This window comes from Narcine bancroftii, chromosome 4, assembly GCF_036971445.1.
Source record: "Narcine bancroftii isolate sNarBan1 chromosome 4, sNarBan1.hap1, whole genome shotgun sequence".
NCBI lineage: Eukaryota > Metazoa > Chordata > Chondrichthyes > Torpediniformes > Narcinidae > Narcine > Narcine bancroftii.
Window position 1 is genome coordinate 9,097,688 of NC_091472.1, and position 18,058 is coordinate 9,115,745.

At 39.6% G+C, this 18,058-nt stretch overlaps 1 protein-coding gene across 1 annotated transcript in view; it reads left to right on the plus strand.

Moving 5' to 3' along the window:
- The first annotated feature begins 47 nt into the window (after window positions 1-47).
- Window positions 48-18,058, plus strand: part of arfgef3 (ARFGEF family member 3) — a 197,729-nt gene continuing 179,718 nt past the window's right edge. The window contains exons 1-8 of the mRNA XM_069936112.1: window positions 48-150; window positions 2,718-2,796; window positions 3,077-3,196; window positions 10,015-10,094; window positions 10,182-10,331; window positions 11,818-11,877; window positions 12,516-12,623; window positions 12,708-12,970. Of these exons, the coding sequence (XP_069792213.1) occupies window positions 67-150; window positions 2,718-2,796; window positions 3,077-3,196; window positions 10,015-10,094; window positions 10,182-10,331; window positions 11,818-11,877; window positions 12,516-12,623; window positions 12,708-12,970 (944 nt within the window). The 5' untranslated portion in view covers window positions 48-66. The remainder of the gene's footprint in view (window positions 151-2,717; window positions 2,797-3,076; window positions 3,197-10,014; window positions 10,095-10,181; window positions 10,332-11,817; window positions 11,878-12,515; window positions 12,624-12,707; window positions 12,971-18,058) is intronic.

Below are 18,058 nucleotides of genomic sequence, written 5' to 3' on the forward strand. Positions count from 1 at the left end.
TAACCGGGATTTCACCCCCAAATTCATCCAAATAGAACCGTTTCCCGGGTCGCCCCTGTCGTAGGGATGGATGACATTCTGAAGAAGATAGCGAAGGAAGCGACCGGCAATAGGTACAAATCGTTGAGGGATGCCTGCAGCTTCGCATGGGTGTAAAGAGACCAGCTTCCCCCCCCTCCACCTCCATCACTTGTAACCTGGACCTGGACATTGGCATGAAATAGCTTTGGAATTTAAAGGGGGTGGGCGCCTGTAGCAATTGCTACACCGCAGGGGTCTCGACCTTTTTCTATCCACTCACACCACACCTTAAGTCATCTCTGTGCCATCGGTGTGATGAGTAAGGGGTTTGCTTAAGGGTGGGAAGAAGAAAGTTTGAACCCACTAGTTCTAATCGTCCCTCGTGGACTCGTTATGGAACTCCGGAGGGGAGTGGGCCAACGGCCGGTTTTCCCAAGCAAGTCACAATTGGGCCCAGCGCAATGGTTCTCAACCTTCCCCCCTGCAATGGTTCTCAACCTTCCCCCCCCACCCCCCCCCCCCCCCCGCATCCCCCCTTAAGCCATCCCTTACGAACCACCGATGGCACAATATTGCCAGGACTTGGGGAAAAAAAAATAAAAGGAAAGATAAATATTCACCTTGTTGTTTGTGCAAGGAAAACAGGGGTGTTTCAATAGTCCAGATCGACCTCTTTTTGGGAAAGTCAAACACAAAAGTCCGCAGACACCGTGATTGAAACATACTCAATGCTGGAGAAACTCAGCCGGTCTTTATATAGCAAAGTTAAGCCCCAAATGTTAGTTATGTATTTTGATCTTTGCTGAGCAGGTAACATCCTTGCTTTACGAATACTCGAATTACGAAAATTTGCTTTTACGAAGCAAGTGGTGTTCAGTTTTACAAAAGGATTTGAATGGGTTTTCGCTTTGACAAAAACGCTGTAGTGAAAGAGTCTTTGCTTTACGCCATTTTGGCTTACGAAAGGTTTCGTGAGGCAGGGTATACCCGTGTACACTCTTTGACCGGCTGAGTTTCTCCAGCATGGTGTTTGCACTCGATAGATCTTTTGGCTATTGACAGAGAGGACCCCGATGATGTGTTAAAAGATGGGACGAGACTGTTTCTCTCAGGATTTTTAGACCAAGGTTAAGTTCATTATTCTCTTCCTCCAAAATATTTCTTCTCCAGCTCCCTTTTGAAAAAATATTATTACATCTTTGTATGTTGTATTCTAAATGATTGGATAAAATACCTATCTCCATCCTTTCAAATGAGAATAGAAATATTCAGCAGGGCTGTGGAGAGAGGATGCAGTCGATCGGCCGCATCACGGTCTGGTCTGGGGACACCAATCCCCCTTGAGCGGAAAGCTCTGTAAAAGGTAGTGGACACAGCCCAGGACATCACAGGCAAAACCCTCCCCACTGTGGAGAATATCTACAGGGAACACTGCCATCGTTTTTTTTTCTCCCCCCTCTCTGTATTGCACACAGTTTGTTTACATTTCTTTATCTGTTCAATTGTACGCATTAATACATAAAGCACGATAACAGGCCCACGAGCCCAATTGCGCCCAACTGGGACAGAAAAGCAGCCAGTTAGGTTTCAGTGCAGGCAAGGTGGCTGGGTGTGGTCTAGGAGAGAGCGAATGATGTTTGTGGTGGTGCTGCCATTGAGGTGGTGGGGGGGGGGGGGGGTGGGTTGGTGGTGGTGAAAGCACGTCTGAGTCATACAGCTCAGAAACAGGCCCTTGGGCCCACAATGCCCATGTTGACTCTCAGGTATCCATCTAGATTTATCTTGGTGAGCGGCTTGTGGTCGGCAGCACAACTGCTGAGGTCACTCAAATGATGCATCTTCTTTTTTTTTTTTTTTTTTTTTTTTTTTTTTTTTTAATTTTTTTTTTTTTTTTATTTTTCACACCATAAATCACATTAGCCATGATATACACTATTTCTTTTCACACATATACAGTGACTTTTCAAATGATGCATCTTCAATGTTGTTGTGAGAGTCTCTGCCTTCAGCAGCCACTAAGTTCCAGATTCCACCAGCTTCTAGGTCTGGAGGAGGAGGAATAAACAACGGGACCTCATGGAATATTAATTACAGCACAGAACAGGCCCTTCAGCCATGATGTGGTGCCAACCTATTCCACAACTATCTAACCCTTCCTACCTCTATTTTTCTTACATCTATTGCCTATTTGAGAGTTTCCCTATTGTACCAGCCTCCACCGCCTGCCCATGGCACCCACCCTGGCCATTTGTCCATTTGTAGTGTCATGCATTTCTGCAAATTTTTTATAGCTAATACTTATTTCTTTCAGCTCATTGTCCCCTTTAGATTTGTTAATTCCTCACTGTTTTCTCTCTCCTTCCATCAATAGACTCCAAGTGTTTAATTTTTAAAATGTAATCTTTAATTTTATTGACAGTGTGGTCGAAGTCAATTCTGGTCCTTTCAAACCCATGCCGCCCAATTAACCTAAAACACCGTATGTTTTGAAGGGTGGGAGGGAAGTGGAGCCCACGGGGAGAACGTACAAACATCTTACTGACAGCGCTGGATTCAAACAAGGATCGTTGGCGTGGTAATAGGGTTATACTGACAGTACTGCCTTTTAATTTCTGACATTTCCTTGTCCCCTACTAAAATTCCTTAAGTTGCATTTGGTAAACTTTCTTTTTCTAAAAATATTTCTGATATTTCAGGTAAAGTCTGAAGATGTGAATGTAGTAGAAACACTGAAATGCTGGAAGAACTCAGCAGGTCTCACAGAATCCATAGGAGGTAAAGATATATACCCGATGATTCGGGCCTTCTTCAAGGACGTCAGCTATACATCCTTACCTGCTATAGACGTCATGAGACCTGCTGAGTTCCTCCTGCATTTCTGTGATCTGATGTTTCACTTCAGATTATTCCCATATTCACCTTCATTGCCTGGGTCTCCTCCCATTCAGAATTCTTAACTCTACCTGAGGTCACCACTCAACCTTCTGTAATCAGGACAAAAGAGACCCAGAGACCCTTCAACCCTTTCCTGAAATATAGACTCTTGCACTTCTAGGATCAGCCTTGCAGACCTCTGCACCCTCTCCACTACTCCTGTACTCTCATGGCAATATGACAACTAGAGCTTTAGAGGTAATGAAACAGGTGGAAGAGACCCAGAATTTGCCTGACTCATGTAAAACGGCAATAATCACCATAATTCCACAAACAGGAAAAGACCCATTGTCACCGACTTCATATAGACCAATATCTTTACTAAATACAGATTATAAATTAATGGCAAAATTACCAGTGAATCGATTAACAGATTGTGTACCAAAATTAGTGGCGTTAGATTAGACAGGATTTGTTAAAAATAGAAGAGCGGCAGATAATATCTGCAAATGTAGTCATTTAATCCATACAGTGCAAATAAATAAAACACCAACTGTGGCAGTGGCTCTTGATGCAGAGAAAGCTTTTGATAGGGTGGAATGGAGTTACCTGTTTAAAGCACTACAGAAATTCAAATTATTGGAAAAATTATTAATTGGTTTAGAGTGCTGTATCATGGTCCTTTGGCAAAAGTAGTAACAAATGAATATATTTCAGACTACTTTAAATTGAGTAGGTCAAAAAGACAGGGATGCCCATTATCACCTTCCCTGTTTGCTTTGGCCATAGCTGATAAGAAAAGAACCAACGATAAAAAGGAATAAAAGTAAAAAAGGAAGAATTTAAAATGAGCTTATTTGCATCTTCAGCGCAAACACCGGGAGATCCAAAATGAGTGGTGGACTAGCCTCGCCAAACAAACCCAGCTCAGCGCGGACATTGGCGACTTCAGGGGTTTCTACGAGGCTCTAAAGGCTGTGTACGGCCCCTCACCCCAAGTCCAAAGCCCGCTGCGCAGCTCAGACGGTAAAGTCATCCTCAGCGACAAGATCTCCATCCTCCTATTTGCAGATGATACTATAGTATATTTAATGAATCAGATAATTTAATAAAAAGGTTATATACAAAATTGAAAGAATATCGGGCGATATCAGGATACTTGGTTAATATGGATAAAAGTGAAGTGATGCCAATGAACAAAGTCAATTATACAAAATGTAAAAGGGAATCCCCTTTCAAATGGCAATCACAGGCCATACACTACCCATGTATCAGGATAGACAATAATTTAAATCATTTTATAAATTACCAACCATTAATAAAGAAAATATAGGAAGACTTAGAGAAATGGAAAGATTTACCACTAACTCTAATAGGGAGAGTAAACTGCATCAAGATGAATGTATTTCAGGAGTCACGCGATGGAGTAGTGGCCGGACGGTGAACTCCAGCCCTCTCCAGAAAAGTCGGGAAAAACAAGAGAAAACACAAAGGCACAGAAATAAAAGTTACAGAAAAGTGAGTATAAAGGTGGAAAGAAGATGGCGACAAAAAAAGAAAAGTCGAAAGCAACGGTAAGAAGAGAGGAAGAGAAGACAAAGGAGGAAAAAGGTGAAGGCCTTACCTGTCCGAAGAGGCCCGCTGCGGAGAGAGAAACCCGCTCCCTCAGGTCGGTAAATAATGGACTACAAAAATGGCTCGCAGAGCCGAGTAAAAGTGCGCAACCGCGCATGCGCGAAGTTTCGCGCATGCGCGATGCGAATGAAAAAAAACACACCGACGGGAGGGGGGACCAGCTGGGGAGTCGATCTCCACAGCCGGCAACGACAGCTGCAGAACACCTGCAGCAAGAAGAGACCACAGAAGACAACAGAAACAAGAAAGAAGAGGAGGAAAGGGCAACAAAGAAACAACAGATGGCCAACCCAGAGGAAGAAGAAGAGGAAGAGTATGGTGAAATAGAAGAAGAAAAGAAAGGCAAGGTAAAGGATATACTTGCTCTTATTAGAGGATACATGGAATCATTTAAAGAATGGCAAACACAGGAATTTAAGGATTTAAGAAAAAGAATAAACAACACAGAAGAGAAAATAAATAAAATGGAGATGACCTTAACAGAAATGGGAAAGAAAATGGACAAGATGGAAGAGCGGGCAGTAGCAGCAGAAATGGAGGTAGAAGACTTAAAAAAGAAATTGGAGAAATCTAATAAAAAAACTAAAGAGACACAAGAACTACTAGCTCAAAAAATAGATACAATGGAAAACCATAACAGAAGAAATAACATAAAGATAGTGGGCCTTAAGGAAGATGAAGAAGGCAAGAATATGAGGGAGTTTATAAAAGAGTGGATCCCTAAGACCCTAGGATGTCCAGAACTACAGCAAGAATTGGAAATAGAAAGGGCACATAGAGTATTGGCCTCTAAACCACAACCACAACAAAAACCAAGATCTATTGTAGTAAAATTCCTAAGATATACTACAAGAGAAAAGGTACTGGAGAAGACAATGGAAAAAGTAAGAGAGGGCAACAAACCACTGGAGTATAAAGGGCAAAAAATCTTCATTTATCCAGATATAAGTTTTGAACTCCTAAAGAAGAGAAAAGAGTTCAATACAGCAAAGGCGATTTTATGGAAGAAAGGGTATAAATTTATACTAAAGCATCCAGCGGTATTGAAAATATTTATTCCAGGACAACAAAACAGACTATTCTCGGATCCAGAAGAAGCACGAAAATTTGCAGAACAATTACAAAAATAGACTGAGGGAGGAAGACGGGTAATGAGAGTTAAAATGATCACAATTGATATGTATGTGGGTAAAGACAAAAATAGACTGAGGGATGAAGACGGGTAATGAGAGTAAAAATGATCACGATTGATATGTATGCGGGTAAAGAGGTATAAGAGTGAATAGAGACAAGGAGCATACGTGAATGTATCTGTACTTAGAGGAAAATATAGATAGTATAGACAAGAATTAATAAGGGAAGGTAATGGAATAGAGAGAATAAGGAGGGAATTAAAAGAGTGACCTTTGTGACATATGAAAAGTGAAATCTTTTCTGGGGGAGGCGGGGTGGGGGGAAATAGCGGTCACTGCAAAATCAGTTGACGCTTGCGAGTGGATTCGCAAATCCAAATGGAGAGGGGAGATGTGGTTGTCCGACAAGGGATAAAGGACAACTCAGGAGGGGAAGGGGAGATTGGGGATAAATAAGATAGAAATAGGAGAATAAGGAAAATGTTGGATGTTGTAGGAATGTTGTCTTATAAAGAGTTGAAAATAAGAAAACAGAAATGGAAAAGGAGGAAAGGTAATGATGGAAAAACGGAAAGAGAAGATAAACAAAATATAAAAGGGCTACGCTGAACTATATGTCTTTAAATATTAATGGAATACATAACCAAATTAAAAGGAATAAACTACCAAATTTAAATGAATAAATGTATTCCATTAGAAAAAATAACATATTGGTTAAGAAATAATATTGAAATATTCGAACAAGTATAGGAGCCTTACATTAAATACAATAGCGAAAACCTACCGGGGACAAACATTACCTAAGTTGATGGAAGGAGAAGGAAAGAAAAGAATGGACTCAGTAGAATTTCTGGTGTAATTTTGTTGAATGACAACATTGTCTGACTGGATTAATGCAACCTAGATTGTATACCTAAAATGGATGAGAGGGGGGGTGGGGGGGTGGTTTGGGAGGAAAGGGGGGGGGGAGAAAAAGTCACTGTATATGTGTGAAAAAGAAATTGTGTATATCATGGCTAATGTGATTTATGGTGTGAAAAATAAAAAAATTATTAAAAAAAAAAAAAGATGAATGTATTTCCACGGCTACAATACCTGTTCTAAAAGCTACCGATTTCCTTGCCAGGGGAATTTTTTTAGGAAATTAAACAAATTAATAAGAAAGTTTCTATGCAAGGGTTAAAATTCAAGCGTGGCTTTGGAAAAATTAACATGGGCATATAAACAAGGAGGATTGCAGCTACCAAATTTTAAAAATGATTACAAGGCAGCACAGTGAAGATGTCTGTAAAATGGCGGTGCTGGCTCGACGGGCCTACTCCAGCTCCTCTTGTCTATTGTCTAAACTGACTTGGCTCAAGATAGAATTCTATAAATTAGGAGAAAAGGTCTCAGAATATTTACTCTATAAATGAGTTGAGAAACTGGTGCAACATAAACTACCAATACTACATCATATACTAAAAATATAGAAGAGAATACATTTGGGACGAAAGGTGATAAATTATCAAATACCAAAAATGCTACTAACGCAAAACCCATTAATTCCTTTACCAATAGACAATCTATTTTTTTAAGGAAGGGCAAGAAAAGGAATTAAAAGAATAAAAGATTGCTCTTTGGGAAATCATTTATTGACATTTGAACAGTTAAAAGATAAATATGGAATATCACATGGTGCAATATTTTCATATTATCAGTTGAAAACTTATTTAAAAGAAAAGTTGGGAACTAGTCTAAGATAACCCGAGAGTAGCTACTATGAAACTTAATCACAGACACTGATAGTTAAAAAAATGATCACGAACATGTATAGAAAATTGGAATATGAGGGAAATGATGAAGCAAAATATAAACCCAAACAAGGTTGGGAAAAAGATTTAAATCTATGAATAGAGAATGAAACATGGAAGGAACTATGTTCAGGGACCATGATTAATACATTAAAGACCCGGTTTCGAATGATACAATACAATTGGCTCCATAGACTCTATGTTACTTCAAAAATTAAAAAAATGGAATCCAATAATATCGGACAAATGGTTCCGCTGTAAACAAGAAATTGGAACAACAGTACACGCAATTTGGACACGTACAAAAGTGAAAACTTTTTGAGAGGATTTAAACCTAATATTAAATAGAATTACAAAAGTAGGATTCTAAAAGACCCAAAAATCTTCCTGTTAAACAACATAAAAGATAAAGAGTTAGGTTTAAAATTAGACAGGGTTCAAAAAAGGTTTATCATGATCGCGCAAAAAAAGTGCATAATGATAACTTGGAAAACGGAAACAACCTTAAAAATACCACAATGGTAATGAACAAGTGTATCCGTTAGAAAAAAATTAACTACAGTCTAAAAGACAAATGTGCTCTATTTGAACAAATTTGGGAACCGTACATAGAGTTTATTAGAAACTGCCAATTTCAGGCCTCCATCTCTTGAAATGATAAGATACTAAGACAAAAATAATCAAATATGAAATATTGGATGACACGATTTCCTTTTCTTCTCTTTTATGTTCTTCTGTCATTTATTTATTTCTTCTTTCTTCTATTTCTTGCTTTAAGTTATGAGGGTGGGGAGGGTGGGGGGAAAGGGGGAAAATGAAAATATCACTGTGTATATTTTAATGCTGACTATTTGTATATATTGTTACTGACGTGGTTCACGGTGAAGTACTAAATAAAAATTGATAATATAACTAGGGCTGTATCTAAATGTGGTGTAACTAAGGTTGGATATGTGCCTACTTTTTAAATCCATCTGAGATAAACCCTCTTGCTTGGTGAGGCAAATTAATGGTAGATACATTGTACCCTGGGATCCCTTCAATATAATCCCTTCAATATAATCCTACAGCACAGAGGTCAGTCCCCATTGAACCTACCCACATTAATCCTATTTATTTGCATTAGGCCCACAGTCCTTGACATTTAAAGGATTTGTCTGGATTCTTCTTAAATAAAGTCGCCAGAGTATCAGCCTCTAGCTCCTCCTTAGGCAGCTCAGACTGGATTCCAACCTCTCTCTGATCCCATTAGATCTCCTCTAAACTTCCCACCTCTTACTTTTAAACCTATGACCACTTAAGTTTAAGGTAAGAGGTGGGAGTTTTAAAGGAGATCTAATGGAATCACAGAGAAGTCGTAATTCAGACTGAGCTGCCTAAGGTTAAAATATTCTTACTCTCCCCCCCTATCAACCCCTCTCATAATCGGGTCACCTTCTCTGTTCCATGGAAAACAATCTCAGTTTCTTCTTGTAACTGAAATACTCCAAACGGCACGGTTAGTGTTGCTACCACAGCCTGGTTCGAATCTGGTGGTGTCTGTAAAGAGTTTATACTATCTCTCTGTGTCTGTGCTGGTTTTCTCGGGGGCTCCAGTTTCCTCCCACTCTTCAGAAACGTACAGGAGTTGTAGGTTAATTGAAGTATTTGCGCGACACAGGCTTGTGGGGTGGAAGAAACATCAGATAACATTTGGTGAATCTCGTCTGCACCCTCTCTATTGCAGCCTTGTAGTACCCATATCCCACCGAGACTGGCACCTTCCAAGTTATAATTGGTCCTCGTGCACTCTTTAATTTGTTCTTTTTGACACCTCATCAATAACTGGCCCCTTGTTTCCAGGGTAATCAATTTCTTTCCATTAATTTTGAGCACCTGTATTCAGTCTGATCTGAGAATAATTATTGTTTTGTCCAATTTTCTTTATTTCATCATGCACAAACCATTCAGGTGTTCCACCCTTCCCAAAGCCTCGACTTTCTTCGTGTCTACACCATGGTCCCAGTTCAAGTTCATTGTGATGTTATACTTGGTACAGTGAGAAGGGTTCTTTCGCTAGCAAGTCAACTCTAAACGTACATACAGCCATACAAAGTAGAAAGGCAGGGGTACAGTTACACAGAATGGAGTTAGAAATAAAAATTAGCACAAAGGGTTAAGACATGATAGTGCCAGTGACCCGGGTTAGAATTATCGGTGTTGTCCATCAGGAGTTTGTATGCTCTCCCCTTGGCCTCCGGGTGCCCTAGTTTCCTGCCATGTTCCAAAGACGCATGGGGTTACAAAGTTAATTGGTCACGTGGATCGTGGGCTGGAAGGTCCTGTTACTGCGCTGTATCTTTAAATATTAAATATTTAAAACATTAAAAAATAGATATGGTAATGTCAGCATGTAGTGGGGTTTATTCAGGAGCCTGATGTCAGCGAGGAAAAAGCTGCCTTTAATCCTGTTGGGGTGCAATTTTGCACTCTTGACCCTTCTCCCTGATGGAAGGAGGGAGAAGAGAGTGTAAAAAAATGACTTCCCCACTCTTGTTCTCCGTTTCTCTGTTATAAAGCCACGATCCCATATGCTGATCATCGTTTCAAGAATCTTATTAAGATAATATTTGATTTAATTGTAAGAATTGAATTGAAGGTAACAGTAGGTTGAAGAATCTCATGGCAAGATGTGCTACTGGCTGCCTGGATGTACTGAGATTCAATCACTCTCCTGTGACACCAGCCTTTGAAGTTTGTTCTGCCAGGTTCAGGTCCTGATCGATATTCCTTGCTAACTATGTTGGAAAGAGCAATATGTGGAGTGGACAGGAATACGGCTTTCTCTGTGGTCAAGTTGTTTATCAATACTGGGCAAAACACAGAGAAAAGCTGGGTGGGGGGGGGGGGGGGGGAGGGAACGGGACTCAGCCGGTCTCGCAGCGTCCATAGGAGGTGAAGGTATTTTACCAATATTTGGGTCTGAGTTCTTCTGCAAGGTGTAAGCAAAAAATAGGAAGGTATCTGAATTAAGAGTGAAAAATGCTTGGGGGATGTGTCCAGATCAACAAAATGTGTTAGCTGGATATGATAAGAGGAAAGGTGAGAATGGATTTTGGTTCTATGAAAGGAGACAGAGGGAAAATGAAAGAGAGAGCGAGAAAAAGATGGGGGAAGAAGACGGAGGAGGGGTGGTTTAACGGAAACTGGAGAAGTCAATGTTAATGCCATCTGGTTGGAAGGTGTCCAGATGGAAGATGAAGTGTTGTTCCTCCAATTTGTGGGTGGTCTCTGGCAGTGCATGAGACCATGGACAGAGATGCCAGCAAAGTAATGGGCAGGGGAATTGAAATGTGTGGCCACTGCTATTACAGCAGACAGAACGGAGGTGCTCAACAAAGTGATCTCCTCATCTCACCGATGTCGAGGAGACCACAACTGGAGCACCAGATGCAGTAGATGACCCCTGCAGATTCCCAAGAGAAATGTGGCTTCACTTGGAAGGACTGTTTGGGGACACGAATTACGGTGAGGGAGGTGGTGTGGACGCAAGTGGAGCATCTCCTGCGGTCACAGGGTTAGGTGGCAAGGGGACATTTAGAAGGGAGGGAGGAGTGAACAAGGGAGTCACGGAGGGAGCGGACCCTGTGGAAGCCAGAGAGGGGAGGAGGGGAAGAGATATGTCTGATGGCTCAAATGGCAGAGGAGGATGTGTTGGGCGTGGAGGCTGGTGGGGTGGTCGGTGGGGACAAGGAAATCCTTGTTGCGCGTGGAGACAGAGGGGGCCAGGGCAGGTGTGCAGGCAATGAAAGATATGCGGGTGAGGGCTGAGTTGAATGTGGTAGAGGGAAAGCCACTTTGTTTGAAGAAGGAGGACTTCTTGGATGATCGGGTAGCACTGGCCAGCAACCGTGGCAGGTGTTCTACTGGGCAAAGTTCTGCAAATTGGCACCATTTCTAAGAGGATTGGTCCAAGCTTGAATTGACGGAGGAAAAAAAGAAATGAAGGAATAAAATTAAGTGCCAAAAATGCTGAGCCACACGATTATAAATCAGGCTCCTGCATCAAAATCCCAGAGCCCATCTCTTACGCAGACTTCTTGAAGGCTGGATATTGCCTGAAGCAATATATCTTTAATTGAATGATCCCATCTCTTTCAGTCATAATGAGATGGGTTTTCCAATCTGCCTGTGCACAGACTCCCCCAAGTGACTCTCATCTGATTTTTATTCCGCTTTTTAATGGGTAAGGCAGCTCATAAATTGGTGCTGACACTTTCTCATTACCTTTCAAGCGAAGTGTAGCCTCTGCTATGTTCCCATTCCCCTGTCTCATTTAGTCGAGGAGTTTTGTGTTAATAATGTCCTCCCTTTCGCTGTAGCTTGCCTTTGTCATGAGGAAGGAGGGTCATAAATTACAACTCCCAGGTGAAGACTCCATGGTAACATCCAATATACGTTTGTTCAGTCGCCATGGATTAGTGGTCCAAATTAAAGAGGGCTGTCTTTCGTATATTGTAGACAAGCCATTTGTTTTTGTCTGAATATTTGACTCCATATTATTGGCTTCTGGTCCTGACTGCTTGTCCAAACACTTGCCATCTGCAAATTTGAGGATAAACACCTTGTAATCTGTCTGGGGACTCTCCAATCAGACAGCATTAACACTGATTTCTTCATCTCTTGTTAACCCCTTCCCCTCAGTTCCTCTCTTTCCCCATTCTTCTTGCCCACCCCTTCCCTTCCCTCTCTTATCAGAGATCCACCCTCGATTCACTCTCTGAACAACCTTTTTCTCTTTCTCCCTCCTCTCCCCTCTTCCCCATCCTGTCCACCCACCTTATTATTCAGGCACCTGCCCGTTTTTGCTTACACTCGATCACTATTTCACTTAAGCAACGATATAGACAATCACATCGGACCTAGGTTGGACTTCGATACCAGTGGCTGCCTATACACGCTCACACACTTGAATACACGCTCCACAGTCAGGGACTTTCACACACACATCCCAGGTTTCCTGAACCAATAGGGGTGTAGTTCACGGCTAGAACTGATCTATTGCTGTACTACGGCTCAGCTTCAGTGTAGTGCACACCTTACCCGTGATACTTCCAGCGATCTCCACAGTAGCGACCTGGCGTGGAGTGATGTCCGGGGCTTGCATCATGAGGCAGAGCGAAAGAACGTGCCCTTTGATGTTATACGCCGTTCTGATCTGGGCGACTAGCCAATTACGACCCTAGGTGATATAAATTAGCCAATGTCAAAGTGTGCACTAATGGCTGGCCGGAGTCCAACCTTGATTGACAGGCGATGTGACTTCCGTATAAGTTTCAGACAGGGAGGACATGTGACCACCTGCAATATCCGATATTCCAGACATGTGGGGAGGCCACGTTTCTTCCACAATCCACATATAACAACGCCACACTTGGAGCACAGTGTACAGCTCGTGTGGCCCAGCCGTAGAAAGAATGGGAAGGGGCGCAGAGATGATTCAACGAGAATCTTGCTGGGACTGGAGGGCTGTCTGTAAAGAGTTTTCACCTCCTCCCCGTGTCTGCGTGGGTTTCTTCCAGGGGCTCCGGTTCCCTTCCACAGTTCAAAAATGTACCAGGGTTGTATGTTAATTGGGTGTAAATTGGGTGGCATGGGCTCGTGGGTTGAAGGGGCCTGTTACTTTGCTCTTTGTCTAAAGTTTTAAAAATTGAATTTAAAAAATGAGTTATAGGGAGAGGTTGGATTTGCCAGCTCACTGGAGTGTAGGAGGCTGAGTGTTGACCATGTGAAGGTTTATAAAATCAGGAGGCCTGGATTAAGTGATAAACTATGGATACATTATTTTTTTTTTAAATTTTTTTATTTTTCACACCATAAATCACATTAACCATGGTACACACTTTTTCCTTTTCACACATATACAGTGCCATTTTCTCCCCCCCCCTCCCTCCTCCCAACCCACCCTCCCCACCTCCCCCTCCCGTCCATTTAGGCCTTTGATAAGGTACCACATGGAAGGTTAGTTAGGAAGGTGCAGTCTTTAGGTATAAATTTTAAGATAGTCAAATGGATTGAACATTGGCTGAAAGGGAGAGGCCAGAGAGTGGTAGTGGATAATTGTCTGTCAGGTTGGAGGCCGGTGACCAGTGGTGTGCCTCAAGGATCTGTATTGGGCCCATTGTTGTTCGTTATATACATTAATGATCTAGATGATGGGGTGGTGAATTGGATTAGTAAATATTTGGACGATACTAAGATAGGTGGAATAGTGGATAATGAAGAAGGTTTTCAAGGATTGCAGAGGGATTTGGGCTGCTTAGAAAAGTGGGCTGAAAAATGGCAGATGGAATTTAATGCTGATAAGTATGAGGTGCTTCATTTTGGTAAGAAGAATCAGAATAGGACATATGTGGTAAATGGGAGAGCATTGAGGAATACAGAAGAGCAGAAAGATTTAGGAGTGACGGTACATCGTTCCCTGAAGGTAGAAACTCACGTGAATAGGGTGGTGAAGAAGGCTTTTAGTATGCTGGCCTTTATCAATCATTGCATGGAATATAGGAGTTGGGAGGTGATGTTGAGATTGTATAAGACGTTGGTGCGGCCTAATTTGGAGTTCTGTGTGCATTTCTGGTCGCCTAATTATAGGAAGGATATAAACAGAGTGGAGAGGGTGCAGAGAAGGTTTACCAGAATGTTACCTGGGTTTAAGCATCTAGAGTATAGGGAGAGATTGGACAGATTAGGTCTTTATTCTTTTGAGCGTAGAAGGTTGAGAGGGGATTTGATAGAAGTATTTAAGATTATGAAAGGGATAGACAGAATGGATGTGGATAGACTATTTCCGTTAAGAGGAGGAAAGATTAAAACAAGAGGATATGAGTTAAGAATTAAGGGGCAGAGGTTTAGAGGTAACATGAGGGGGAACTTCTTTACTCAGAGAGTGGTAGCCGTGTGGAATGATCTTCCGGGAGAAATAGTGGCGGCGGAGTCAATTGTATTACTTAAGAAAAGGTTGGACAGGTATATGGATGAGAAGAAGATGGAGGGTTATGGGCATTGTGCAGGGAGGTGGGACTAGAAAGAGGTGTTTGGTTCGGTGCGGACTAGAAGGGCCTAATGGCCTGTTTCCGTGTTGTAATTGTTATGTTATGTTACAATCTAGGATACATTTAACCAGTCAAACAATGTTGTCACTCAACAAAAATACACCAGAAATTCTACTGAGTCCATTCTTTTCATTTCCTTCTCCTTCCATCAACTTAGGTAATGATTGTCCCCGGTAGGTTTTCGCTATTGTATTTAATGTAAGGCTCCCATATTTGTTCGAATATTTCAATATTATTTCTTAAACTATATGTTATTTTTTCTAATGGAATACATTTATTCATTTCTATATACCATTGTTGTATTTTCAAATTATCTTCCGATTTCCAGGTTGACATAATACATTTTTTTTGCTACGGCTAGAGCTATCTTAACAAATCTTTTTTGTGCACCATTCAAATCAATTCCAAATTCTTTGTTTTTTATGTTACTTAGGAGGAAGATCTCTGGATTTTTTGGGATATTGTTTTCTGTAATTTTATTTAATATCTGGTTTAGATCTTCCCAAAATTTTTCTACTTTCTCACATGTCCAGATTGCATGAATTGTTGTTCCCATTTCTTTTTTACATCGAAAACATCTATCAGATACTGTTGGGTCCCATTTATTTAACTTTTGAGGTGTAATGTATAGCCTGTGTATCCAGTTATATTGTATCATACGTAACCTCGTATTTATTGTATTTCTCATCGTTCCAGAACATAACTTCTCCCATGTTTCCTTTTTTATCTTTATATTTAAATCTTGTTCCCATTTTTGTTTAGTTTTACCATTTGTTTCCTCATTCTCCTTTTCTTGCAGTTTAATATACATATTTGTTATAAATCTTTTGATTATCATTGTATCTGTAATCACGTATTCAAAGTTACTTGTCTCTGGCAAACTCAAACTGCTTCCTAATTTATCCTTCAAGTAGGATCTCAATTGGTAATATGCCAGCGCTGTATCTTGAGTTATATTGTACTTATCTTTCATTTGTTCAAAGGATAAGAATCTATTTCCTGAAAAACAATTTTCTATTCTTTTAATTCCTTTTTTTTCCCATTCTCTAAAGGAAAGGTTATCTATTGTAAAAGGGAGTAACTTGTTTTGCGTCAATATTAGTTTTGGTAATTGATAATTTGTTTTATTTCTTTCTACATGAATCTTCTTCCAAATATTGAGGAGATGATGTAATACTGGAGAACTTCTATGTTGTACCAATTTTTCATCCCATTTATATAATATGTGTTCAGGTATCTTTTCCCCAATTTTATCTAATTCTAATCTCGTCCAATCTGGCTTTTCCCTTGTTTGATAAAAAATCTGATAGGTATCTTAATTGTGCGGCTCTATAATAATTTTTAAAGTTTGGCAGTTGTAAGCCTCCTTGTTTATACCATTCTGTTAATTTATCTAGTGCTATCCTTGGTTTCCCCCCTCTCCATAAAAATTTCCTTATTATTTTCTTTAACTCCTTGAAGAATTTCTGTCAGTTGTATTGGCAATGCCTGAAATAAGTATAATATCCTTGGAAAAATGTTCATTTTAATACAGTTTATCCTTCCTATTAGTGTTAGTGGTAAATCTTTCCAATGCTCTAAATCGTCCTGTAATTTTTTCATTAGTGGATAATAATTGAGTTTATATAGTTGGCCGAGATTTTTGTTTATTTGTACACCTAGGTATCTTATTGCCTGCATTTGCCATCTAAATGGTGATTCCTTCTTAAGTTTTGAGAAATCCGCATTATTCCTAGGCATTGCTTCACTTTTATTTACGTTAATCTTGTAACCCGACACTTCTCCATATTCCTTCAATTTCTTATATAATTCTTTTATTGATAGTTCTGGTTCTGTTAAGTATACTATAACATCATCCGCAAATAAACTGATTTTATATTCCTTGTCTTTTATTTTTATTCCTTTTATATTATTATCTATTCTTATCAGTTCTGCTAGTGGTTCTATAGCTAACGCAAACAATAAAGGTGATAGTGGGCATCCCTGCCGTGTTGACCTGCTTAAGTTAAATTGCTTTGATACATGTCCATTTACTGTCACTTTCGCTAATGGTCCCTTATATAATGCTTTAATCCAGTTAATATACTTCTCCGGTAAACTGAATTTTTGCAATACTTTGAACAAATAATTCCATTCTACTCTGTCAAAGGCCTTCTCTGCGTCTAAAGCAACTGCTACTGTAGGTGCTTTATTTCCTTCTACTGCATGAATTAAGTTAATAAATTTACAAATATTGTCTGTTGTGCGTCTTTTTTTGATAAATCCAGTTTGGTCAAAATTTACCATTTTCGGTACATGCTCTTGCTAATCTGTTTGCTAATAGTTTAGCTATTATCTTATAATCTGTGTTTAGTAAAGATATTGGTCTATATGACGCTGGTAAGAGTGGATCTTTCCCTTGCTTTAGTATTACTGTAATTATTGCTGTTTTACATGAATCTGGTAAGCTTTGTGTTTCATCAATCTGGTTGATTACATCCAGGAGGGGCGGTATTAATAAGTCTTTAAATGTTTTGTAGAATTCTATTGGGAATCCATCCTCTCCTGGTGTCTTATTATTTGGTAATTTTTTTTATTATCTCTTGTATTTCTACTATTCCAAATGGTTCTGTTAATTTATTTTGTTCCTCTATTTGTAGTTTTGGTACTTCAATTTTAGTCAGAAATTCATCTATTTTCCCTTCTTTCCCTTCGTTTTCAGTTCGGTATAATTGTTCATAGAATTCTCTAAAGTTTTCCTTAATTTCTTTTGGATTATATGTAATTTGTTTGTCTTTTTTCCTTGATGCCAATACCATTTTCTTAGCTTGTTCTGTCTTAAGGTGCCATGCTAGGATTTTGTGCGTTTTTTCACCCAGTTCATAATATTTCTGTTTTGTCTTCATTATATTCTTCTCCACCTTATATGTTTGTAGTGTTTCATATTTTATTTTTTTATCCGCCAATTCTCTTCTTTTAGTTGTATCTTCCTTCATTGCTAATTCTTTTTCTATATTTACTATTTCCCTTTCCAACTGCTCTGTTTCCTGATTATAGTCCTTCTTCATCTTGGTTACATAACTTATTATTTGTCCTCTAATGAATGCTTTCATTGTATCCCATAGTATAAACTTATCTTCCACTGATTCCGTATTTATTTCAAAATACATTTTTATTTGTTTTTCAATAAATTCTCTAAAATCCTGCCTTTTAAGTAACATGGGGTTTAATCTCCATCTATACATTCTTGGAGGAATGTCCTCTAGCTTTTACTGTCAATATTAAGGGTGAATGGTCCGATAGTATTCTAGCTTTATATTCTGTTTTTCTAACTCTATCTTGCATACTAGCTGATAACAAAAATAGGTCTATTCTTGAGTATGTTTTATGTCTAGCCGAGTAATATGAATATTCCTTTTCTTTTGGGTGTTGTTTCCTCCATATATCCAAAAGTTGCATTTCTTCCATTGATTTAATTATAAATTTGGTTACTTTGTTCTTTCTGTTAATTTTTTTCCCAGTTTTATCCATA